The sequence below is a fragment of the Lytechinus pictus genome, chromosome 13 (assembly GCF_037042905.1).
Source record: "Lytechinus pictus isolate F3 Inbred chromosome 13, Lp3.0, whole genome shotgun sequence".
Lineage (NCBI taxonomy): Eukaryota > Metazoa > Echinodermata > Echinoidea > Temnopleuroida > Toxopneustidae > Lytechinus > Lytechinus pictus.
In genome coordinates, this window is record NC_087257.1 from 7,437,797 (window position 1) to 7,463,853 (window position 26,057).

At 37.3% G+C, this 26,057-nt stretch overlaps 1 protein-coding gene across 1 annotated transcript; it reads right to left on the bottom strand.

Annotated features, from left to right (window-relative positions):
- Positions 1 to 9,560: 9,560 nt before the first annotated feature.
- LOC129274464 (uncharacterized) lies at positions 9,561 to 22,942 on the bottom strand. The gene is made up of 7 exons (XM_064108246.1): positions 22,286 to 22,942; positions 14,802 to 15,827; positions 14,336 to 14,474; positions 12,849 to 13,013; positions 11,687 to 11,829; positions 11,245 to 11,342; positions 9,561 to 9,983 (listed from the first exon to the last, which is right to left on the bottom strand). Exons 1-7 carry the CDS (start codon positions 22,410 to 22,412, stop codon positions 9,735 to 9,737), a joined length of 1,947 nt encoding a protein of 648 aa, XP_063964316.1. The 5' UTR covers positions 22,413 to 22,942; the 3' UTR covers positions 9,561 to 9,734.
- Between the last annotated feature and the right edge of the window lie 3,115 nt (positions 22,943 to 26,057).

A 26,057-nucleotide genomic window follows, 5' to 3' on the forward strand; every position in this document is an offset into this window, starting at 1 on the left:
ATTTGCCGTTCTAAATATCAACTGCATATCATACAATTTGTGAAATATTTGTAATTGTGTGTTGGATTTAACTTGAATCCATGCCATTGATATAGGCCTACTTGGATTGCAAATCATTTTCAATTACATTTTCTTTATTCCAGTGATGCACGTTTTAATTATATCCAATTCTTTGGGCGCTAACATAAAACTAAATTTGTCCACATGTCAAAAATTGTCTTTGTCATGTTTGTTGACTATATTATCTGTGATATTTTATTTTGATTAAGTAGTAAAACGGAGCGCCATAACGTTACTTGAAGGGATGGTCCAGGCTGGAGATATTTCTATCTCAGTAGATAGAGCAAAATTCACAAAGCAAAATGTTGAAAATTTGATCCAAATCGGATTACAAATAACGAAGTCATTGAATTTAAAAAATGTGCATTATTCCGGTGAAACAGTTCTAGTCATGTCGTCATGAATATTCATTAGGTGGGCTGATGATGTCATATCCCCACTTGTTCTTTTGCATTTTATTATATGAAATAAGGTTTATTCAAAAATTTTCTACCAAGAACTAAAACAATTGGATCGAAAACTGATTAAGTGTATTAGTTATTTATTGCCACAACTTATTTCATCATAACGGAGACACATCATTTACATATGTATTGAAAAAATGAAACATTTATGATTTCATGTAACAACATAAGAAAAAGGAAAGTGGCGATGCGACATCATCAGCCCACCTAATGAATATTCATGACGATGTGTATATAACTGTTTTCACAAAATATTTATAAACTTTAAAATTCAATAACTTGTTATTTATCCGATTTTGAAGAAATTTTCAGCATTTTGCTATGTGAATTTTACTCTATTCAGATATAAATATTTTCAGCCCTGACCATCCCTTTAACCAAGCCATCTGTTTTTATACAGTTTACTGTTTTTACTGTCCCCTATACATTCCTTCTCCCCTTCACTTCAAAGGGGACAGTCTTTTCCATATCTACTCTATGTAAGGACCCCCCATTTTTACCAGCAATTTCCAGACTAAAGTTGAGCATGATTTGTTTGTGTGTATTGTATTTTGCCCTACACACTTAAAATGTTGAGCAACATACTGTCTATTGTGTTGGGTAATGTATGTTGGTGAAACATATATATTCTGGGCAATTATTATCCAATTGAGTAAATTTCTTACCCAATTATTAGTTCTTATTACCCTATTTGGGCAGATTTTAACCAATAGTTGTGTGGACGGTATGTTACCTAAGGTTGGTTAAAAGTTTGGCATTTTTGCCCAACTATTTTAAAAGTGTATAACTATCCAATATCCCGTTGATCCTTTCTCATCATTGTTTGGGGAGACCTTATTATATAAGTGGCCTTCTTGGAAATTCGAACTCGGAGCTGTCAGGAGAAGACTTGAGGGGGGGGGGGGGGTACCAAACGACCCCTTTCCTCTTTACCATCATTGCTCTTATCTTGCATCAAATAAATGAAAATGCTTTATGCATTATTGATACCAACGTGTGCACGTGTTAAAAAAAATCACCTTCTCTATCTCTCTCACTCTCTCTCTCTTTTTTACAACACTTGCGTGGGTGAATTTTCCATATGCCCTTTTTTTGTAATTTATTCAATTTATTCCGTGTTCATATTGTGTTACCAAAGAGGAAGATGAAAAAAATCAACATCAGAATCAATATATGAAATTCCTAGCAATTACACAATCAAAACAATGATCAATGAATGGGTCTATAGCGTCTGAAATACTTTTGGTCCTGTCGCAATGTACTGAACTAACTTGACTATTAAAGCATGACGTAGAATAGTGTAGAATAAAGTTTATGTAACTTCTGAATGTTTCCGTGGCGAAGGAGAATAGTGTAGTAGTAGTGTACGTAGTAAGTTTCACGGAACACCGTGTCCTGTGAAACCTACCACACTAATAAAGTTTATATACCAAATATGTTACACTATTAGAACATTTCTCCTCAAAAAGAGAGAAAAAAAGTTCATGCAGAAGAGTTTCGAGATCAGATGCATCTTACATTGTGTAATAATACATAAATTTTGTATATTAGGTATATGTAACCTTACACATTTTCGGTATTTTAGAGAGAGAGAGAAAGAGAAGAAATTTAGACATGAATCTACAAAGATCTTTAGCAAAACTTACATTTAACCTTACTTAACGAATACAATACTCTAGTACTAACCTAATGCTGCAGATGATACATAATTATGATATTAATATCATTTTAGTGAATAATGTAGTTTTACGTAGAAAGTGTACCAACTCCACATCGCATAAAACTTTTTTTTTTGAAAGTCCATTCACTTTTGTAAAGCGCATGTTTTCGCATATTTTTGTAAGCGAACACATATTTTCTGTTTTGTGGTACTTTTTGTACTTTTTACGCGTAAGCGCATTCCAAACCTTGCACGCCGAATTGATTTTCTGAACACCGAACCATTTACTTTCTGTACAAACTACCGACGAATTACAGCTTTTGTTATTGAATGGACAATAAACTTTGGTTCAACCAATCATTTTATTTCAAGGTTTGGCTTGATTTGCCCCACTTCTTCTTGTGATCTCGAGGAGTAAACTTCTTGATTGCACGACATACATGCAAATAACTGGCTTTTCATATTTGGTCATATTTGTGTCTGTCGACACATATACATGTAGATTATATCATTCGTTCATTGTGTGCATAGTAAAATCTTCATTCGTTATTTATACGGACAAGATGATACGACAAGTTTAATTTTCATCGGATTGTGCAATAACTTTGGACTTTCGCTGTTATTTATTGATCATCCGCCAGTTAACAAGAACTAGCTCGAAGTTGATCGCGTCCTCCTTCGTTTAGTAACTTTAGTTAAATATCTACTGGATATTCGCTCCGAACTTCAGTGGAGCTTTGACATTTGTGGACATATTATGGAAAAATTGAGTTACCTGCGTCGGTGAGTATACCAAGTAGAGAATTAATTTCACATCACAGAACACACAATAATGATAATCAATATCCTAAACATAAATTTCACAACATTTTGGAGAAATCAAGTTCGTTCAATTGAAAACCCAAAGTAATACACTTAATGTAGCCGAAAACGTCTAGATCAATCAATTTTTTTGTTGGGGGGGGGGGGGGGTATGCAACGCTGAGAATATTTGAGATAAATTTGAATATAATGGCGCTGCTTAAACAAGAGAGCGTTGTTGGCTCAGTCGGTAACGCGTCTGCCTGTCGAACCAAAGATCGTGGGTTCGAGTCCACCCCGGGCGGATGACTGAAGCCAGTGCGTTGTGTGTAAACGTCTCTCCCATGTTTCATAGATGCAGGCTCTGTTACAATGGAAAACACTCCGTCCCAAGGATAGGACGTTAAATGGAGGCCCCGTGTAGAGGAGAGTCACCACCTTTGCACGTTAAGAACCCACTGCACTATTCGTATAAGAGTATGGGGGAAACCCCGGTGGTCCACCTGCACTCCCCCCAATCAGTTATATCAGGAGGAGAGACTTGCGGGTCATAGTGATTCAGTTCGCTTTTCGCCTTTTTTTTTAATTGCGAAGTGGTTGGTGGGCAAGACGATTGATAAGTCACAGTTCGGCAACAGGAAAGGCCATTCAACTGCACATTATTTGATAGATATACTAAAGAATGCCGATAAACCCCAACGGTCTCAACTCTGGTGGCTATGGACTTCAGCAAAGCCTTCGACAGGATAGATCATGGGCTAGCTGTTAGGAAACTGCTTGATATGGGAGCATCTCCATCTCCGTCATTGGTGGCTTGGATCTCTAATTTCCTCTCCAACCGAAAGCAGAGTGTATGTTATCTCTGATTGGATGGAGATTTCGGCAGGTACTCCGCAGGGCACTCGACTTGGACCGATAATCTTCATCTGCATGATCAACGACTTGTTCAAGGATAGCGACCAACAATATTGGAAATACGTCGACGACCTCCCCCTGCTCGAATGTAGGAATTCAACGGACCAACCAAAAATCCAAGAAGAAGTAAGTGAACTTGAGAAATGTACCAAAGACAACTGCATGAAACTGAACCCTAGGAAATGTGTTGTAATGAACGTTCAGTTTATTAGAAACCCAACACGTGTCCCAAAAGTAAAAATTGATGATCATGAACTAGGTGAAGTCCATCTTGTTAAACTTTTAGGTGTGTTCGTACGAGATGACTTAAAATGGTCATACCATGTTACAGAAATGGTCAAGGCAGCAAGCATGAGGCTACACATGATGCGGATCCTGAAAGGATTTCGGCTACCACTTGAGGATTTTAAAGTAGTATATTGTTCATATGTGCGCCCGAAACTCGAATACTGCTCCCCGGTTTGGCATTCTGGCCTAACGCAGAAAGAGAAAAAAATTGATAGAGAGAATTCAGAATCATGCGTGTCGCCTCATGCTTGGCCAAAGGTACATCAGTTATGATGATGCCCTCACTGTTCTTCACCTCCCAACATTGGAAGAGAGAAGGGAAACTAGCAAGTAACCTTACAAAGGAGACATCCCCATTCCATCACTGGCTCCCTCCTACCAGAGCCATTAGCACCTCCCATAACCTGCGGAATGCTGGGAAATACTCTGAAATTAAGTGCAAAACCGAGCGCTATAAAAAGAGCACACTGCCACTCATTGTGAGGCTACTCAAACCCAAAATCTGAATAACTGGCTAAATAATACCAAATAATAAATTATATGAATAATTGATTGCTTAGTTGGCAGTACATGTAGGAAATGAAATTAAAAGATTAGCAACAAAGTGACTTATACTACTTATAGATGTTTTTTTATAAATTATGCTAAAATGATAAATCTTGGATGTTCTTGGACACAATTTTCTTTTTACCCTTTTATATATTTCAAGCTGGACATCCCGCTAGTCGTTATCATGTTTGCTAATGCAATTTATCAGTGTTTTGTCGATACAAAACAATATTTCCATTTCCACTCATATTGTATGAATGATATGACCTTAAACTTTGTATCCTTCTATACTTGCACCGAAAATGCCCTAATTCATGCAAGCCAGCTGGCTGCCTCTGCTGTGATCATACAGTATAATATTGCAGCAGAGGTGATTGGTTTGCATGGGGTACATAAATTATATGAAAGATGGCATGCCATATACATCCCAAAGCAACCGTATTGAATTATGTTATAAAAACTTTATCTAGTAAAATCATTTGTCAATATCTTATTTTGATCAACTATTGTATGTGTATTGAATATATCAACCATTTTTTTAAATTGTACGCAATTCAGCCGTAAGGCTGCTATGTGCAATGTTTTTTAATACCGAAATAAATAAATAAATAAATAAATTTACAGTTATTTTTCATAACGCCAAATGCCTTTCCATGCTCTGTTTATTTTCATCCGATTTTATGCAATCGACGCCCGAAACTTCATTTTGATTATTAATGTAGCATTACCTTTCCCTCTTCTCTAAGTACTGACCTTGGTATTTTCAGATCGGATCTTCTTGCATGCATTGTCCAGCATGTTAGCAAGGACCGATACGCTCTAGTCAGCCGACCTAGATATATATATTTTATTTCTGAAAATTATAGAGGGTGGCACACATCACCAATTTGGTGGTCTTCATTGTGGCCCTGGTAACAAAGAGATCAACAAATAATATGAATAATGAAAATAATAGGTAGTTATAAACAGGATATAATAGAGTAATAAACAAAATGCATGTAAACATGTTATTAGAAAAATTCTTGGGAATAATGTTAATTTGATAATCAACTGATAACTTGAATCAAATTTGTGAATTTAGATTTGAAGTTAGAGCATACAATAATTTAACAAAAATTTGAACGAATAAGAAATTTCCAAATGGCGAATTCATGTTCAATTTGCATATTGGTTTTTTGGCAGTCACAATTAAAACAGAAATAAGAAACAATGTGACCCACTGAAAGCGAATTGTCCGAATTAAGGGCTCTAATTGCATCCAACTTCCGGGGGAAAACCGCCGTGAACCGCCATTTAACCGACAATGTGAGATACCCCCTTAAGGTTTTCAACTCAAACATTCCGATAGGAATCCACACGTCAGACACGCATTGACGGTTTAAGTGATATAGGGAATAAAATCGTCATAAACTCTCGCATTAGACAAAAAGATATTAGATCAAGATTATAAAATGACACAGGAATTCATGATGACTCTTAGGATTTACTTTGTTGTTCCCGAATAAAATGCTACCTTTCTTATCAAATGTAATAATTTTTGCTATGAACTGAATGCAAAATACGTGTGTTCACTCAGTATGCCTTACCTTCTCTCAGATATTTGTTAACTGTACACAACTTGACTGATACACAACTCACCTCGCTTGATTCTATTCAGACTAGAATGCTGAAAAAATGGCTGAAAATTCCCAGTCACGGTGCAACGCCTTCCATATTGTACGCATCAAAGGGATTGAATATAAAAACATTATCAGAGTTGTATCTTGAGTGTCATACATTGTCTTTTGCCTCTACCTTGACCAAAGGTGATCCAAAGGTAAGGCATGCAGTAGAGTCGAAAATAGAAAGGGAAAGTAAATGGTCTAGTAAAAACAAGAAATTTGGCGTTAAAGTATCAATGAAAATGATGGAAACAGCAAGGGATACGAATAATGATGATTCACAACAATGGAAATCAATGAAAAGGGCAATTAAAAATGTAATCGTGAAAGAGAAAAACGATAACTGGTCAGAGCGTTTACAGAAGCTCGCAAAACAGGGTATCTTATTACATTTGTTAGAAGTAGAAAAAAGCGATCTTACGTGGAAAACAATTATGTATGGTTTACCCAGAGGTGTCCTAAGTTTTGCCTCGAGGGCTGCAATCGATAGCCTTCCAACTCCCCAAAATCTCAAGTTATGGGGTAAAAAGATGAATGAAAAATGTTGTCTATGCAATTGTACCGGCTCTTTGGTCCATATTTTAAATATGTGCACTGTTGTCCTTACTCAAGGCAGATTTACATACCGACACAATAGCGTGTTAGGTTACCTTGCAAAGGAATTGAAAAGTTGTGCAGAAAGCAATGGCATAAGACTTGATTTGTATGCTGACCTCCCAGGGATGAGAATTAATGGTGGTACAATCCCTTCTAATGTCATAGTCACCACAGAGAAACCAGATATAACTCTCTTTTTCCCAGAATCTACCCCTCCAAAGATTGTACTCATTGAGTTGACAGTTCCTTTTGAACCTAATATTCGTAAGGCGAGAGAACGTAAGGAGGTGAGGTACGTTCAGCTGAATAGGGACATCATATCTAAGAATTGAGTCGCATCTGGTATTTTTTGAAGTCGGAAGTAGAGGGGTGGTTACCAGAGACAATAAACAGCAAATTAAGACAATTCTACACCACGTCGGTTCAAGGAAATACAAAGATGTTATCCTTACAATGAGTAAACTAGCACTAATTGGTTCATACGTGATCTACAATGCAAAGAGTGAACCACAGTGGACCGACATGACACTTCTTCACTGACTCATTTTGAATTTCCCCAATATGATTGTTGTACATCTAAAGATAATTATTTGCTCATTTTTCCGTCAATATTATGCTGTTCAGATTATTATTAGTATTATTAGTCCGACGAAGATTCTGCTAGGATCGAAAGCTTAGGCCCCTTTTTGATTTTCTAATTTACTCCATTGGCTCTCTTTTATTAAATAAGCAGTTTTCAGCAGCTTCTTTTTGCCACAGATTATTATGGCGTAAGGGCTGATTCCTTTCCCCTTATACTTCACCCCCTCTCTACCTCTCTATCTATATTCCCTTCTCCCCTTTTCCTATTTCTTCTCTTCTTTCCAACCTATTCCACACCATTTCTTTTCCATCAGCCCTTGCTTCCTCATTCTTCCCCATTCCAACCATTCTTGTTTCATTTATGTATGCCAGACTGTAATATATCATATACTTTAATATATCACACCTGTTACATATACAAAATATAAACTCAAGATTTAGGCCTACCTATGTGAATTTACACTTTATCTGTTCATATATTCATAATTGCATAATTTATATATTTTTGTAATTCCATATGTTAGTACGATGACCTCATTTTAAAATAAGAACAACCTAAGTTAAACCACGGGACAGCACATCCCCTCCTTCCACCTTCTCACTACTTTAAGTATAAATTTTGCTATGAATTGAATTGACGCGTTTGATATGTAAATAATTATTATATCTTGTTTTATGTTTGTTTATGTATATCTTTACTGTATTCAATTTATGTTGCCCTGTATTACGTTCGTTTAGAACTGGTAACATGGGCCCATTATTGTAATTGATTCCCTTTTTTATGAATAAAAGGTGATTTATAAAAAAAAAAAAAAAAGGATACTTCTTATCTTTATACATTAAAACTTATGTAAAAGCGATTGGTAAGATCGCTTTCATAGTCAATCATAATCAATGTTGGGACCGAAATTGATAACTCTTCCTGATATTATGGACAACTTGTTATTTAGTGTAAAGGACACTTCTGGTCTTCTGAACTATCAAATAAATTGAAGTATTTCACCGTCACTCAGTTCAGCATAGCCCGTACCGATCGCACAGAAACGTTTTCAACGCTAACAATGTGCTAACAGACGTCCTGATAGAACATACAAAGTCACAGCGTTTCCTGCGCCCCGTCTTACAAAGAGTTGCGAAAGATCCCATAAACCACAACTATGGAAAGCCAGTAACGTCAATATCTAAAATACATGTTTGTTAAAAATATTTTCCAGATACGATGAATATCTATACATTGGTTTCTTGAAAATTCAGTGTGCTTCTCTTTATTTACAAAGGACATTTGTAAATAGACATTTGCAAATTTCCTGTAAAAGAAATTGACATTGATGGATTTCCATACAACTGAGGTTGATCGAATCAATCGCAACGCTTTATAGGACACAATTGACTCAGCCACGGCGGGAGATATGGTTTGTCCGTCACCTTTCCATCGGTGCTTATTCTCTTTTTAATTCACACAATCAAGACACTGAAAAACCTGTCCACCAGATCAAATCAACCTCAACTGGAGACGTTATCATCTAGAATGCAATGTTTACTGAAAGTGTTCTGTAAAACTATGGCCCGAATTACACATGCGTCTGGTTTGAAGCCTCCTCCAACGCCGGCTTTCGATCTGGCCTCAAGCATGCAATGGGTGACGTTACACATACGCCAGAAGAAGACTAAAATCGCTTTTAGATTATTTATCCACTTCGCCTATTGAAGTGACACATGTGCCCATCTTTTCTAGTCAACATTTTCTATTGTTTGTTTAATAGCAATAATTGTTCGCTACAGTCGTAATTGCCGCCTTTCAGGTGGACTCCGTCCAGTCCGGCAATCAAAAGTAGTGAGCTGATAACATATGTCGACGCGTCTATGGGGCCGGCCTCGGTCCACTTTCGACGTATGTGTATCTTGGGCATATGAACACCTGGCCGCGAGTTCTAAGAAGTAGTCTTTTTCATTGGTTTAAAACTTACAATGACAACTCTAAGATTTTAAACTCGATTTGATTCTTTATTGATTGATAATTCAAAACCCTGTATTAAGAACAGATATGGAAGATATACAGATATGGCACATTACAGATATGGCAGGAATTGTAGTTGGAAGACAAACCAGAATGTTAAAACTGTTTATTCGAATGATACAAGCCTTTCCTGACTGTTTTCACTTGGAATTTGCATTCTCTTCACGATGATAAATGGAGTTATCCAGCATGAGTTGGAGGGTTTCCTTCGTGCGCAGTTTCCGCGGGACTTTGTACTGGTTGGCAGATGTCGTGCTGTTATTCAGGATAAAAGTGTGCAGACGAACAAATGTGCCGGGTTTCACGATGTGCACCAAGGGAGGGGCTATGGCTCCCTTTTCGCGGAACGAGTTGTACGTGAAGGAATGATGGCAGAGCTCCTCGTCAACCTACCAAAAATAGTTCATCATTGATCAAAAATATTCATTGGAAATCTCCAGATTTCCTTTATTGTCCATCACTGGCAGATTTGTTGTGATGACCATTTTATTGAGGAGTTTTTTTTGCAATAACTACACAGATGCTTTCTGGAACGTAGAGAATCTAATTGCAAAGGCCTTTATGATAAAGCAGTCTTTGTCGAAAATTGGTGAATAGAAACAACAGAACCGTCCGTGACAGTGGCGGATCCAGAGGGGGGGGGGGCACATCCGGCGCGTACCCCCCCCCCTTGAGAGACGCCAACAACTTTTCTAGTGGACGATGTTATGCATATTGGAAGTGCGGACCCTTTTTTTTAGATTTTGTGTTCTATCTTTTTATGGCTATTTTTTACATTTTTCTTGGAACTTGGACCTCGATTTAGTAGTGAAGACCTTTATTTCTTTGTTATTTTTTCCTTGTCGAAGTTTTCCAAGAACAAATGACCTCGATTTGGTAGTGAAAACTTTTTTATAGGGTTGTCTACGTTTTCCAATACGAATCCCCCCCCCTTGGAAAATCCTGGACCCGCCCCTGGTCCGTGACTCTGGACAAACAGCATATTTAAAAGTTTTTGTCAGCTCCGAAACTTACGACAATGACCTGTCCCGGTTTTTTTTTCAAATTTTCGACAAAGACCTTCTGAAATCGGCGACAGACAGGATTCTTTAATATCGACTCAGATTTACAAAAACGGTTACGAATGTGGAAAAGCTGAATCTTAAGCCTTTAAAACAAAATGCTGGTAAACATAATCGGGAACATGGCTCTGTCATATGTTTCAGTAACAATCATTGTTCCTCAAAAGTAAGAATGGATCTGGAAGGCTATACATGTACTGATATCGCATAAAAATATGATATGGCTTTGCAAAAGACCGGGGTTCAATTCCCTGTACGACACTAACCTTCCTTTTAAATTGTATTTCATTTATTAAAATTCAAAGATATTTTTTAAAAAGTGCTCACATAGTTTCCAAGAATGAGTATAGCATTTCCGTTTAATTGAATGTAGGTTAAAAGTGCAATGTTGATTAATTGCCTTGCTCATTAGTGCCGTGGCTGCGGATCGAACCCCAGACTAAGTGTATAGTCAGGCACCTTAAACAACCATTAGGAAAATCAGTTAAGTTTTATCGATACCACTGTATGTGCTTTGAAATAAAAGAGTGAATACAAAAAATCCGATAAATCAATGAATGATGGTACGAGATTCCCGTTAGAATATTACCTTTTCCAGTTTGATGCTGTCCATAGAATCTCTCTCCGGGGGAGGAAGCAGCTCAAGAAATACCACATAGTACGGTCTATGATCAGCATCAGTCTTCACTACATGAGGAGAATGATAATTATGCAACTGGTTAATGAGAAGACGTGTTAAATTCTATCCACATTTTACCCGATCGGTCATCGCCGTTTGTGAAATCAAGCAAAACCTGAAAAAATCATAACTTTCTTGTTTTACGACGGATTTTGAAGGGGTTTTCACTGCTGTGCTTGATAGGCGGTTGGCTGGTATTCAAATCAACTTGATTTGATTGTGGAATTGACCTTAAAGTTAACACATAAGACTAAGAAATCACACAAGTTTGAATGCTGTTCAATAGCCTATTATCTCGATCGTGATGTCTGAGGATATTTTTGGAACACTCTGATCGGGAAACACTTCTTACCTAGTTGATCAAGGAGAGTACTCTCAGCTACAGCATATTCCTCAAGGGAAACACCGGGCCAGTGGCCCACGGCAGCATCCATAGCAGTCTTCACAGTATGTTGGTCAAGTTTCTCTGCATGCACATTGAGGATTTGACCTGACCTGGACAACGGAAATGAATTAACAGTCGTTAATCAATCCCAACATGCCAAAGTATTGTGCCATTGGTTGAGTTCAGGGTTCCGTAACAAAAAGCATATTGATTGATCGTGGGGCTGACTTCTTGTATTGATCATACACACTAATCAATACAAGATTTTGTAGAAATAATCCCATGATTAATCGCTGATAGGCAATTTTCGCTATTGCAACGGGAACGGATTCTGCAACATAAAAAATATATTGTGAAAAGCCCTTCATGACAAAACAGTCTTTGTCAAAAATCAGTGAGTCAAAACGGAAGTTTCGTCCGGGACTGTGGATATTCGGCATATTTGCATTTTTCGTAAGCTCAGAATCTTACGGCGATCGGCAGTCTCGGTTCACCATGATTTCCGACAAAGGCCTCTCAGCCGTCCATTGTGATTTGACGGGCATTTTCACTAGATTTTCTTTGTTGTAGAATTATTTTGTTCCCGTCGCGATTGCCAAAACCCGCTATAGCTTCATGTTACGTGGACCCGGACATTATTATATTCTTTACATGTCGAAAGCTCTCCTGAAGGAGACCATCTTCATGATGACAGCTGCGATGAATTGACGAATGAATAAATGGATACATATGACTGCGCAATTGAAGTTGAATAAATCAATAAACGAAAAAGTTGAAAATAAAGTTAAAGGTCATTTATTGAATATAGATAACATCACCGCTAAGGATAATCGAAATATTTAAAAGCAAAAAAAAAAAAAAAAAAAAATCTTGCAATAAGTGAGCAATATTTACAATATCTCTTGAATGTAAAGACTGTGAATAAATTTATTCACCATCTGCATCATTCATTCCTTTTCAGGGCTTCAGTTGGTACCATACAAAATTTCTTTTAATTTTACTGCTATCCAAATTACACATTTTGTGAGAGGAAACAACGCACATTATTTTTCTCAGCATATTTTCTATTCTGATGGGTTCTCTGATAGCTACATGTACATCAATGAAACAAAGACAGGAAATGAAATACCTGTACATGAATTCCACAACGGGAGCATTGAAGTGAAATCGCCGGACTCGGATGACGTCACCATATCTAAACCTGTAGAAACCGAACACTTGAGTAATGACGACCTCGTAAATGCCACCAACTTGGAGCTCATCAATAAAGAAAGTCTCCGGTTGATCTTCAGTTCTGGAACAAAGCATTGTATGGAATAAGTGATGATGGGGTTTGGCAAACAAACACAACTCATGGCCATTTTGATTACAAGGCGAGAGTCGATCGGAACAACTATAGGGCTACTAATGCTAGTAGTCAACTGGGCAGTTTGCGCCACTTCGCGCCAATGCGAAGCGGCTGTGGCGCCAATTGTCGCCAAAAAAAAAGAAGCCCAGTGGCGTGCAGCGACCCAACTGCCTCCCAGCTGGCGCATGGTGGCGCGTAACGGCGCCAAATTTCATTGTTTGTGCCGTTACGCGAAATTTTCATCTTGCCAAATTCAATTTTGGCGCCGTTACGCACCACCACGCTTTAGTTGGGAGGCAGCGTTTGAGCCACTGTACGTCACTAGACACCTTTTTGGAGACACTGGGAGCCACAGCTGCTTTGCATTGGCGCCAACTGGCGACGGCCCAGTGGACTCCTAGCATTGGACGATTCCACATTATTAAAAAAAAGCATGTACATTCACAGATCATAAGGTATGGAGAAACAGGTTTTGCAAATGTCGGTCTATCTTTGTGGAAAGGCCTCTCTTTTGTTATGTGAAATTTAATCTAACCCCTGTCTACAAATTCCGACGTTACCCACAGATTCACCCAAGGTTTGTCATATCTTTTTCCCTTCTTCACTGTGATACTGATGACAGAAAAAAATTGCAATCAAGATCTTATCCTACTTATAATGCACGTAAGATACTTGCTTACTGTTTGAGACAAACACTGATTCACCGTTAGGTTTGGCCTTTAATTTACAAAAAAACAGTAGGAAAGTAAGAACACGCTCGTATTTCTTTCTCTTTTTTAATACTTTTTTTCATTGGTGAGAAACGAGTCTCGCAGCAAAACTTTACACATTATTGCCCATTTAAGTGGATGTAAGAGAAAAGATTATAGCCATTCATCACATAAGTTCACAATCACTACCCTTCAGAGTTCAGATAAACATTAGTGGTTAATTTGGAGATAAACGCAGTGCTTCTGACGCTGGAAGATAAGAGGATTACATGTATTTCAGATTTCGTTCGTTGTCCTGTATATACCATTCCTGAATGACATCAAAGCTGCTAAAATATAGCTTAATTGCAATATAAATGTTTGTTTCATCAGCACAGACACGCTCAACACATTGGTGGGATTGAATGATTTCGGACAATGAACTGGTGTAAAGAGTAAAATAATTAGTGGGTCGACAAGGTTGCCCTGTGGAACCACAAAAATCACGGGAATGATTACGGAAGTGCGTTATTTATGAACATATTTAAAATAAACTCATGGTTGTTCGTAAGCACTTGCATATTATCCTGTGGAATAAATTCGTAGATTGCTGTGCCTGGCAACAGAACAAATTCATCTTTGCCCGATGACTTTGGCCAGAGGTTAAACCCGAAGAAACCCTCGGAAGCACCAAACACCCCACCATACAGCGTCAAACCTGTATAAAAATTGAAAAGACAAAATTATAAACTCAAGACGAATTACTATTGTAGAGATGGATACATATGAAAAATGAAGTTCTATTTTAAAAATAGGGGAACAAGTCTTGGTTATAGATCATGATCGTGATATTTCAGAAAATGACAGAGTTTACATGATCGATCCATATCATGAAAACATTTTTAAAGTTTTATTTTCTGTTTGTTTTCGGGGGATTTCTCGAACCTAGATGAAAAATTTTCTTTTTTTATATAAATATAATTTCATAGATATTAGGCATGAATTATAGCGACGATGAGAGTACATTATAAGAGTAAATCAGAACCTTTCGCATATGATTTCAGGAGAGCATCCTTGAGGCCTATTGAATCGATTGCTTGAACATATCTCATGTGTGGCCAGACCCTCTTCATGATGCCTTCGAAACCCTTCTGGAACTCCTTCTTCAATTCTGTAGCTCTAGCCTTATCCCCTCCTCCAAGCTCCTTTACAAGTGCTCTATGAATGTCAGGTGGAACATTGGTTGTCGTCACGGTTCCAAGTTCAATGTCTCGAACAAACTCGGGCCATTGTTGCTCAACCATTCGCATTGCTGACATCAGGTTTGAAGTGAAATTGGCGTTGATGCTACGAAGGTTTGGATCACGGAGCCCGAAAAGAAGATGGACATAAACGGAATCAATAGGATCACTGATGTCGTAACCAACTGCAGGTGTTGAGTACAAAAACAAGAGTCGTTTTAAGGTCTTAGTCATTACTGATGCAGGGGCCATCAAGACGCCGCCTTCTGAATGCCTTACCTTTGGTGCTGTATACATGTACAGCTCTCGTTGGAGACCGTCATGACCGAAACAGTTCGCCCTGACATCGAAGTGTATTCCAAATGCCCACTTGAAGAGATTCTTTTGATAGGCTTCAGTGTACGGCACCATCTTAGCTTTTCCTGTGGTTCCGGAGGTGAGCGCGAACCGTATAACAGGGTCACCTGCCAACAAACCTGTTTCACCTTTCTCCAAACGATCTACGTATGGCCTGTACCGTTCGTAGTCGGTTAATGTATGTTTCTTCCTCAAGTCCGCCAAAGATGTTACTGAAAAGAGTCCAAAGTCTTTTGAGTATTCGGATTGCGCATTTGCCTTGATGATGTCTTTCAGATATTCTTCCTGTGATTTCCTGGGGTTCTTCCAGGCCTTCTTGCACTTCCAAACCACAGGGAAACGGGTCACAAAAAGGATTGATATAATGGTAATATGGAGGTAGGATGAGACAAGCCCATGTCCGTGGGATATGTGCAATGTTGACATCCAAAGTGATAGAACGGTCACCAAGATACTCGGAACACCAAACAAGCCTGGAAAAGAGAAAAATACTATGCAGTTACATTAAAATTAACTTGCATTGAAGCCTTTTCACACATATTTTGCTCCAAAATTTGAGCTATACCCACGCGCGTCCACACATTTGGAAATGAACGTGAATGAAAGTAATCTACCTTATTTCGGAAAAAAATACCTCTAAGATGGCCTAAAACCCGTATCGTCACAAAAGCCAAGGATAGGTGACTTAAATCCCTAGAAGTAAAACAAAAAAAGTTTGCCTAGTTAAAGTACTCAAAACGCCGAAAACAGTATTTGAAGCTGAAAACATCCCCTTTTTAAGGAAACATCAAACATGTCAAAGTGATAAAGATACACTATAAAAGTGCCCACTGCTCAGTGCCCCCCCCCCCCCGACATCCCCACCCCGGGTGCAAGTCATGAGCAGTTTACGTCATGTTTTGGCATAGGATGCGAAGAAATGTTATTGTGTATTTTTGAATCTGTATTCGTTCATGAACACATAAATAGCAGAGAAGTTAACTGCTAAAACTACCCTGTAAAACCGTGGTGTTAAAACTGACACCAGTTGGTGTTAATAGAGGACCACACCCTGAGGTGTTAAAACTACACCCCAGAGATTGAACGTAACACCAAAGAGTGTAAATGCAACAACCAAATGTGTTGTAATAACACCTATATAGGTGTTAAACTAACACTGTCAATATAACACCGGTGTAAAATAAGTGGTGTGGTCCTCTATTTAAACCGGTTAACACCACAGTTCTTGCTGTTTATAGAGCAGTGGAATGCATTAGATACGTAAAACGTAAAGAAATACATTAGAAAATAAACCATCCCCATCCTGAGAAAATAAAGTAAAACCTTTTGGCCTGTATTCTCAGGTCGGGTTTAATTTAAAATCTGGTTTAAAGTTGTGGTTTTAATATGGACAGCCAATAGTTGCATAAATCTTTAACAATATAATATAAATGTACCAGCTCATTTTTCGCTAAAATCATTCTCAATTGTTTTGGAAAGATAGATAAGATAACTTTCTTCACCATTCACGAGTTAGGAAAGAGCACAGTAAGCATAATAAACATGCAATGGAAGGAGAAAATTTTGACATGTTTGGCTTTCCATAATTTTAGCACAGAGTTAGACCATGGTCTAAATCAAACCTGACTTCAGAATACCGGCCTATGGGTTTCATATTTCATTGCATGGTGGGGACCTGTAATTGGTTTCTATCAAATTTGAATATCACCTTTCCCTTATTTGCCAATATCACGTCAGAGGGAAGAATCGAACCAAATTTGCGCAAGGTGTAAGGGGTTGAGGATTAACGATAATCCATGATTTTACGTTGTATAAAAAAAACAACCTTATCATAAAGCTACATTTTAATCGTTTTAAAACTTCCAATGATATTGTTGTTACAACTGATACTCGCTCTCTCAGTCATTTTGTATTGAATTCGGTTTTTCCTCGTATTTTTTATGAATTTCCCAGGTCAGGATGGTAAGAGAAAACGCTTTTCCTATTTCTTATAAAAACAAGCCTCAGGTGTAAACAAGTAAGGCCCCACTCGGAAAAAGGATATTGTTATAAACTTCCTGGACAGAACTAAATTTACAAATGGGAAAATGGTCCGACTATAGAGAAGCCAAAAATGAACAATGTTGCGTTAGAAATAGTGATATCACAATTTTTGTAGGAAAACACCTCATTTACAAGCTGGTTTAGTTCGATCATGGTTCTATAAAATAATTTCACCCCTCCCCTATAGAGAATGGCCGAGGGATTAATAGAACCCCATGAAATCTCCGCGCATGGCAATATAATGAAAATTATAATGATGACGAACGAAGATGATGGTGGTAATGATGATGACGACAGTGGTGATAATAAGGCACACATTCTCTCGAGGATAATTTTATGATGCATTGTTATGGGAAACTGCGAGAATAACAAAACCAATGAATTATTTCAACTTATGAATACATTCTGTAATAAACTTGGTGTGTAAGACGTAAAATCCTTAAAGGAAAATTGAATAAGATTGTGGTGCTAATTAATTTGTACTTTTGACTAAAGAAAGCAACACTCTATTTGAAAAAAAAAATATGACAGCGCCCACCCACCCTTCCGCAAAAAATAATAAAAATTCCAATCAGTATGTAACTGGATGATAATAAAGAACTTAAATGCAGACATAATTATTAAAAAATAATAATAATGTCCTGTATTCTATAGCAGTTTATGAGCAAATTATAAAATCCGAAGACATTTTGGAGTGATCAAAATAACAGACATGATAGATAAGTGGTTTTGACCTTTCCAATAACACTTACAAACCGAGCAGTGTTAAAGCATTGCATTTCTCTTGGTTGTTCCTGTGGCCTCCATATGATATTGATTCATGTCACACGCAAATTCAATGTCACACGTATTCAGGCCAATCCCGAACACTATATACGTGTTCATTTTGTGATATGATTTCCATTGCTCATTTATTCAAAGTTGAGTAATCTGCTTTAATTCTTAAGCGAAACATTGCCTGAAATCTGAGTCTGCATGGCAAATGACACCCAAAGTTGGAGCAAAATCATATCATCTCGGCGGTTATATTGGTCAAGAAGAATGAGGTCAAATTTATTGTTGATGCCCAGACTGCCAAGTAAGCAATATTGTAGCAGAAATCTTAAACCTTTATTCATCTCATCCCTTTCAAGCAATTAAAAAAGGCGTTCGTCTACATTTGCCACTCTCAACCCAGTGGCAATAAATGGGTACCCGGTAGGAATTCCACGAATGCTTGGGCACCGAGACAGCCCAGCTAAATCAGGGGTAATTGTAACTTCATCATGTAAGCAGGGCCCGATCTGGGAGACTACTTTTTATTGAACAGAACCCTGGGTAAATATGACGTTATTATTGCTACTGCTACAATTATATGGCAATCAAATGACACATTAAAACATTAAAACATAATTATTCAATTCAATTAAATTCTTTTATTTCATTTCCATTCAAAACATAATACAAAGTAATATAAAGTAATACAAATCAAGTACAATTTTACAGAAGGGCATTCTTACTTCGTAAAAAAAACCCAGAAAAAACAGTATAATATAGAGCATAAATGGAAATGAGGGGGATCCACTAAAAAGCAAAGCTTGTAAAGTGTGGATCCCCCTTGGAAATGAAGAAAGTATAGTAGACTTATTCTTATATGCGTACATATATGTATTACATGAAAGAAAAAGAGAACAAAAGAAATCATACGGATGCAAATATGATTACTGAACAAATGCAAAGCTTTCACACAAAGAGGTCTTCGTAATAAAGGATGTGTTGCGCAAGACAGAAGAAAGACCGAAGAAATTATGCTATATATAGACATTAAAAATTGGAGTGCATGCACTTTACTCGAATCGCTTCTTTAATTTTGGCACAAAGCCTATTGTAATGTAGTTACGAAAACCCAAAACAAATATTTGCTCTGCGTCTGTGTTAATTGACAGAGGACGATTGTGAACAATCTGTGCATCAACGTTAAATAAAGTTTTTCTTCGAATTCCAATTTTAACAGAATTTGTATTGCAGAGTATAGCATTTTCAATTCACACTTCATATTTGCCCTACGTTTTTATCAGAGCAATGCGCACTACCGGGACGCACTATTGCAATGTAGTGTGTAATCGTGGTCTTGTCTTCATCTAATGAAATATGTTAAAGGGCTGCGCCACAATAAAGGGGACAGGGGTCGACTACCAACCCAATGATTTGTCGAGGAGTGAGAAATTGGGGGAGGAGGAGGGGGGGGGGGGTAGTAAAGTGTCGAAAGAAGGAAGAAAAGCATGACAATAGAGTTCGTGGTCGTAGAACGCTAAAATATTTATTGAATTCAATTGAGGTCAAATGTTGCTGTACCTGTATGTCGTCGTGCCAGCCCGTCCCTATCTGAATATTCTGACGTTTTCCCTGTTATTCTTTTTGATATATGTTGAAGATTTACATACGAATCATATGAATTTACTCCCGAAAATCACTTTTGATTATATTTGTTTGCTTTTTGTTGTTGTTGCCTTTTAAGGGGGGGGGGGGGGGGGCATGGGAGATCATCTGACGCTGAAATAGACTCCCGTGTATGAAAAATAGGAGAAATCAATTAATAATCACTTAATAAAGAATCCCGTTCTAAAGTACACTACCATGGCAACAAGCTCATAGTCATGTTGAAGAATTTCCTTTCATTAATTTTTATCGGAAATTTGTTTTTTAGACTCCATAAACATGCAGTCACTTGGCAGTAATTATCGTGTACTGAAGAAATGCGAACTCGTTATATTACAGTTAACAAATGGTTAAACACCGCAAAGTATATCAAAATGCAGCCCTAGTCATGATAATGAATTTCCTTTTTTGTATACTATTTCCTTCCCTAAGAGTGATTTCATGAACTTTTGAAGCAATAATGAAGAACCTTGGTATTCACCAGAATATTATGCAAAACATACAGGAAAAAGGAATGAAACATTGGAAACGATGTATTTCTTATAACAATATTTCAAGAATGGAAATACTGAGTGTGTATACCATGATTTGGGTAAAACAACCATTGTACAAAATAAACGGTTGTTTATTTAAACTGGGTAAAGATTTATTTTCTATTTTGTACAAATCGACGTTATAATGTGGAGGACCTGGCCTTATAAAGCTTCGGTAATAATCAGTAATGAGAATTATGTTTTAGACAATTGTCAGGTTCAGGTAAACTATCATGAATTACAGCGCGATGCCAAATAGAGAAAAGATATTAGAACGTTCATGGTATGCGAAGTTGATTACAACAAAAAAGGAACTCAAACAGTAGCAAGCTACACCCTAAAGGTTTCACGAGCAAGCAGCATGGAAGAAAGGGAGAGTCAGTTTGATATCACTTTCTTAATATCGTGTAAAAACATATCACTACGTTTGATTTATATTGTAAAAGTGTCAACATTTTTGTTCGCTCGTGACTCTCTTGAAATTTTGCTCTAACGTCTATACATGTATAGTGCTCCCTCAAAGTTTTTATCTATTATTATTTATTGACTCATTATGCTACTGTTTGAGGTTACATGGCTACAGAGCCCAAGCATGCCAAGGGTGACGTGACAATTTTGTTTGTCCTAATTCATTCCCACAACTTATATTTTCTTCCCTCGTCTTCATAACTAGGTCCCTCGACTTTATCTATTGATCGTGGGAACGCAAGAATGCGTGGAGCGAACAATAAGTCAAGTGAACGAGTTTATATCAGTCAAGAAAACGAGTTGGTACTCACGCGAACGAGTTAGGGATAAAATGACACTTAACCATAGAGGCTCCATACAGCAACTTTATAACTAGGGAAATATATCAAGAACTTTAGAAGGGACACGCTGCATCGATTCAATATAAATGTATATATATTTGCAAGGTACATCATAGTCAGTTTGTTTTGCTTTAGTTTTTTATGATTTCAAGAAAATCATTAAGATGATGATTAGCTAAACCCCTCAAAAAAGTTTCTGCAACTCGATTGGATACCATGCGTGACCCCCAATACACGTAAAAATATCTATTTTTTTTCAAGATAGGGCACGTTATGACGTACGTAACGGATTAAGGGAGTCAAAAGTACTAATGAAAAAAGGGTTTATATTTCGCTGGGAAAAGTACGTGTTTACGGTCCAATTTGCGAGAGTATAAAAAGACTAAAATACTTTATAAAGAATTTTGCCCTAACACTACGTGTTTAGGGTCCGATTTGAGCAACGTGTGTGGGATGGTAGTGTTGAATGCTGAACCCCGTCATTTCAAAAAGTTTAAAGATGTTGAATTTATAAAAGATGAGAATGTTGGTTTCATTGTTGTTGAACATTTATAAATTATGAAAGCTTTCACTTCAAGCTAACACTTCACCATGCAAACAGTCGATACACAACTCTTCAATTCAACAACATAAACCTTAATGATACACTAATGAAGACACCCAACAATTCATTGTCACCTGCATCCTGGGCAAAATTCTATAAAAAAAAGGAGATTGGTTAGAAAACAGTGAATTTTGCAACATTTCATTTCTTTATTTGCCCTTTATTTAGGGTAATTGCACATTTCTCTCATTCACAAGTCTATTTCTTTGTTTGTATTGTATGTATTTTTGTTTCCTTTATCGTAAAAAAATGCAAATCAATGTAAAGAGGAATAATAAAGCTTTCCATTGATACCAGTTTCACCATTAATACAAACAAAAACATATCGTCCCCCAATCTTTGAGTTGCAGAACTTTTTTGTGGGGTTTATAAACACATAAATGAAATTAAAGTAATAAAGGATATATGTCCCCGTTCTGGTTTTAAGCATCTAGTCAAACAAGCATATAGTATCAGCCACTTTCTTGAAACTTCTGATTACACTATTTCTGCAGCTAGTTTTCTTGGAAGAAGTAGGTTCTTACCTGCCAAAATGCGTTTCCACATCTGTTCCTGGTGTTCAGAAGCCATCTGTAGGAGGCACCAGGCCATACAGAATGTTAGTCCTGCCACTCCTAGGAGCTTCCATCGAAGCAGACGTGTTCCGCCCATGATGTTGGTCTGGTAATGTTCCCAACTGCACTGGGTGGGTTGATGTTATGACGTTGAGGAGTGCTGCTGGTGTTATGTAGATTCGGTATAACAATGGTGAAGTGCAGGTTGAGAACAAGTCACGTGAAATATTCATATGTTCTGTGTTACACGCTCGAATCCACCTGACCCTCCGTGCTGAAGTGATGGTTAAGTTCAGAGTGTGGTCAAAATCACACATAGTGCAATAATCTGATTTCAAGTGTACGTATGGTTCAGTCATGTTCAACATATATACGTGCGTACCGATTGAACTCCATTTCAATTAGGACGCAGCAGTAAACACACGATGTGGAAGAGGATATGTAAACAAGACAACTTGAATGTGTAAAGTAGTTGCATATGCTGGTCGTCTAAGCGGGAAATTGTAAGTAAACAAATCTCTCGTCTGCGTACTAAAGGAGAAGTTGGATGCGGTGAAAGAACCACCTTAACTCCTTCCAATCCTGATGATACCACGTTCCGAATGTTATTAGCAAATTTTCGCAATTACAATGGGAACGGATTCAAGAACGTAAGTAAATACATTGAAAATGCCCGTCAAATCGCAGTATGATCAGCTCCCGGGGATCAGCTCTAAGGTCTTTGTCGAGAAATGGTGAACCGGGAGAGCAGATCTTTTCAAGTTTTGGAGCTAACGATAAATTGCAAATTATTTCGTTTGTTATGTCGAAGCTGCTGTTTTGATTCACCAATTTTCGACAAAGACTGATTTCTACGTCATGAAGATTCTCTATGTTCTAGAAAGCGTAGTATTGAGAAAAACCCCTAATTATTTTTTTTAACTCCATCTCTGATAGTTTGATACATGTTAAAAAAATGGTCCTTGTCATTTTTGTTGGCTAATCTTTGATATTTTGTTTTGATTAAGCAATAAAATGTAGGGGTGCTATAACGTTACTTAACAACAGTTTTATACGGTCTTTACTGTCCCCTATATGCTTTCCTTCTCCCCTGTTATTTCAAAGGGAACAGTCTCTTCCATATCTACTCCTTGTAAGGCTCCCCCTGACAATATCACCCCCCCCCCCATTTTTTACCAGCGATATCCAGACTATAATTGAGCTTGATTTGTGTGCGTTATAATTATTAGGCCTTATTAGCCAAAATACCGTTTATCCTTTGTCATCTTTGTTTGAGAAGTCCTGGCTGATTATAAGTGTCCTTTTTGGAAATTCGAGCTCGGAGCTGTACGGAGTAGACATGTGGGGGGGGGGGGGGTGAGGACCGAACGAGCCATTTTCTCCTTATCATCACCTTCTCTCTCTCTCTCTTTCAACAATCGCGTGGCTATGCAATGTGAAATGAAATATTCAATAACTTCATTAATCTACGTCTTAATATATGGTGTTGCAAAAGAGGAAGATGAAAAGAAAAATCATAATCAAGATATAAAATTCCTAGCAATTATACAATAAAAATAACCATCAATAAAGGGCTCTATAGCGTCTGCAATGACTTTGGTCCCGTCGCAATGTACTGAACTCAGCATCACGTACAATAGTGTAGAATAAAGTTTTTCTACCAAATGTTATATTCTACACTACACTATTATAACATTTCTCCTTAAAATATTTCAAAAGAGTACAAAGGGTTGCGATTGATACGATCAATTACATGGACGGCCAGCAACGTCAACATCTAAAATGCAAATTGGTTCAAAATATTTTATAGATATGATGTACATTCATGCATTCATCATTCTCTTGAAGATTCAGTGAGATTCTCTTTGCTTGCTAAGGAGAATTTCCAGTAGAAAAAATTATGGTATGGATGGATTTCCATACAGTTGAGATTGATTGGATCAATCATAACTCTTTGTAAGACGGGGTCCAGATGTATCTTACATTTTGTAACAATACAGAAATTTTGTATATTGGGTATGTAACCTTACACATTTTTGGTATTTTTTGTAATTGACCCGTTCTTTGAATTTGCAGTCCATTTAATGTTATAATTATTTACAGAATGGCTCTGAATTGTGCCTGTAAATTAGGCTTGTTTAAAGAGTACACAAACTGAACATGATTCCATACCAGGGGGGGGGGGGGATTCGATTCGATTACTTAACTCTTCAAACTTTCGATATTCACATTTATTATACTATGTTCACATATTTTCTAAATATAACCTAAATAAATCAGTTCACACAACACCGAATAATTGCTAATTCTACTTATAACTAACACTAGTCGACATAAACAATACACAAAGGCCCGTATTCTGAAGTCGGGTTAAACTTAAACTCAGGTTTAAAGTTGTGGTTTAAGTATAGATAGCCAATTGTTACATAAATCACTAACAGTAGAGATATTATATTTCAGCTCATTTGGCTCTCAAATCATTCATAATTGTCCAGGAAGTATAAATAGATGATTGCCTTCACCATCGATGAATTGGGAAAGAGCACAGTAAAAATAAGAAACATACAACTTAATTAAAAAATGTAAATCATGTTTTACTGGAAAGGCCAAAACGTATGAATCTTTAGTATCATCACGAAGCCAATTATTGTTTACTGGCCGAAATTAATAATGAAGTGTGAAAAATAAGTTCCAGTTGTAACGATTTCGAAATGACTTCGTAAAGAATCCAATGGAATAACAACCCAAGTGTCGGTCTGTTTATATATAAAACCTATGACAGGGGATTGTGGAAGAAATTGCGTTATTGCTGAGAAACTAGCAAAATAGCATGGGATTCGAGCAAAATGTCGAATCTTTTTCTTAGCAATAATAATACAATGGATCAGATGCATAAAAAAGTAGCAATTGCTGGGAAGCACTTGCTTCAAGCACAAGCAATAGCTAGGCGAGCAAAAGATCATGCCTCAGCAATTACTTTATTTCATATTCATTACTCCTTGCTAGTGCCTTAACCGTTTTCTTGCCTTCGGAAATCAATTGCTAGTGGTTTGAACAATGGGTCAGATGCATAAAAGTTAGTATTTCCTGGCCAGCAATTGCTAGCCAAGCAGAAGATCATGAATTAGCAATTGCTTTGTTTCGTGTGCATAACTCTTTGATTGTGCGTAAACAGTTGTCTTGCCTTGAGAAAAAAATTGCTCGCGGTTCGAACAATAGCGACGTCACGCCGCGCTGGTGCGGACACGACTCACAGAACGAAAGCGAGAATCGAATGCAAAAGTGTGACAGTGCAAAATACCGCTTCTCTCATGTAACATCTTTTCCTCAGACGTGGTGTCTAATTAAGTTAAAAACTAATAAATTTAGATATTTCACATTTGGTTTGCACTTATCAGGAAGAAAACATGTACATGTAGGCTACGGTACACTTTAGGGTTCTCTATCAGGTGCATAAATATGACTAAAAAAACAGGAACGCCCAGATCAAGCAAACGCGCAAGCTGCTCTGACGAAGCTTGAAAAAAAAAACCAAGCAAGAATGTTCGCTTTATATGCATACGCTTGTTGGCAATAGCTTAGTCATGAATAAAATGCCAACAGTCAATTAGTGATTGCTTGAACTTACTAGCAAAATCAAATGCTTGCTCATTTCTATGTATGCGGAATCAAGCAGATGCCAAGCAAATGCCAAGCAAAAGCCTAGCAAGAGCCATTAATTGGTACTTTGTATGCATCTGAC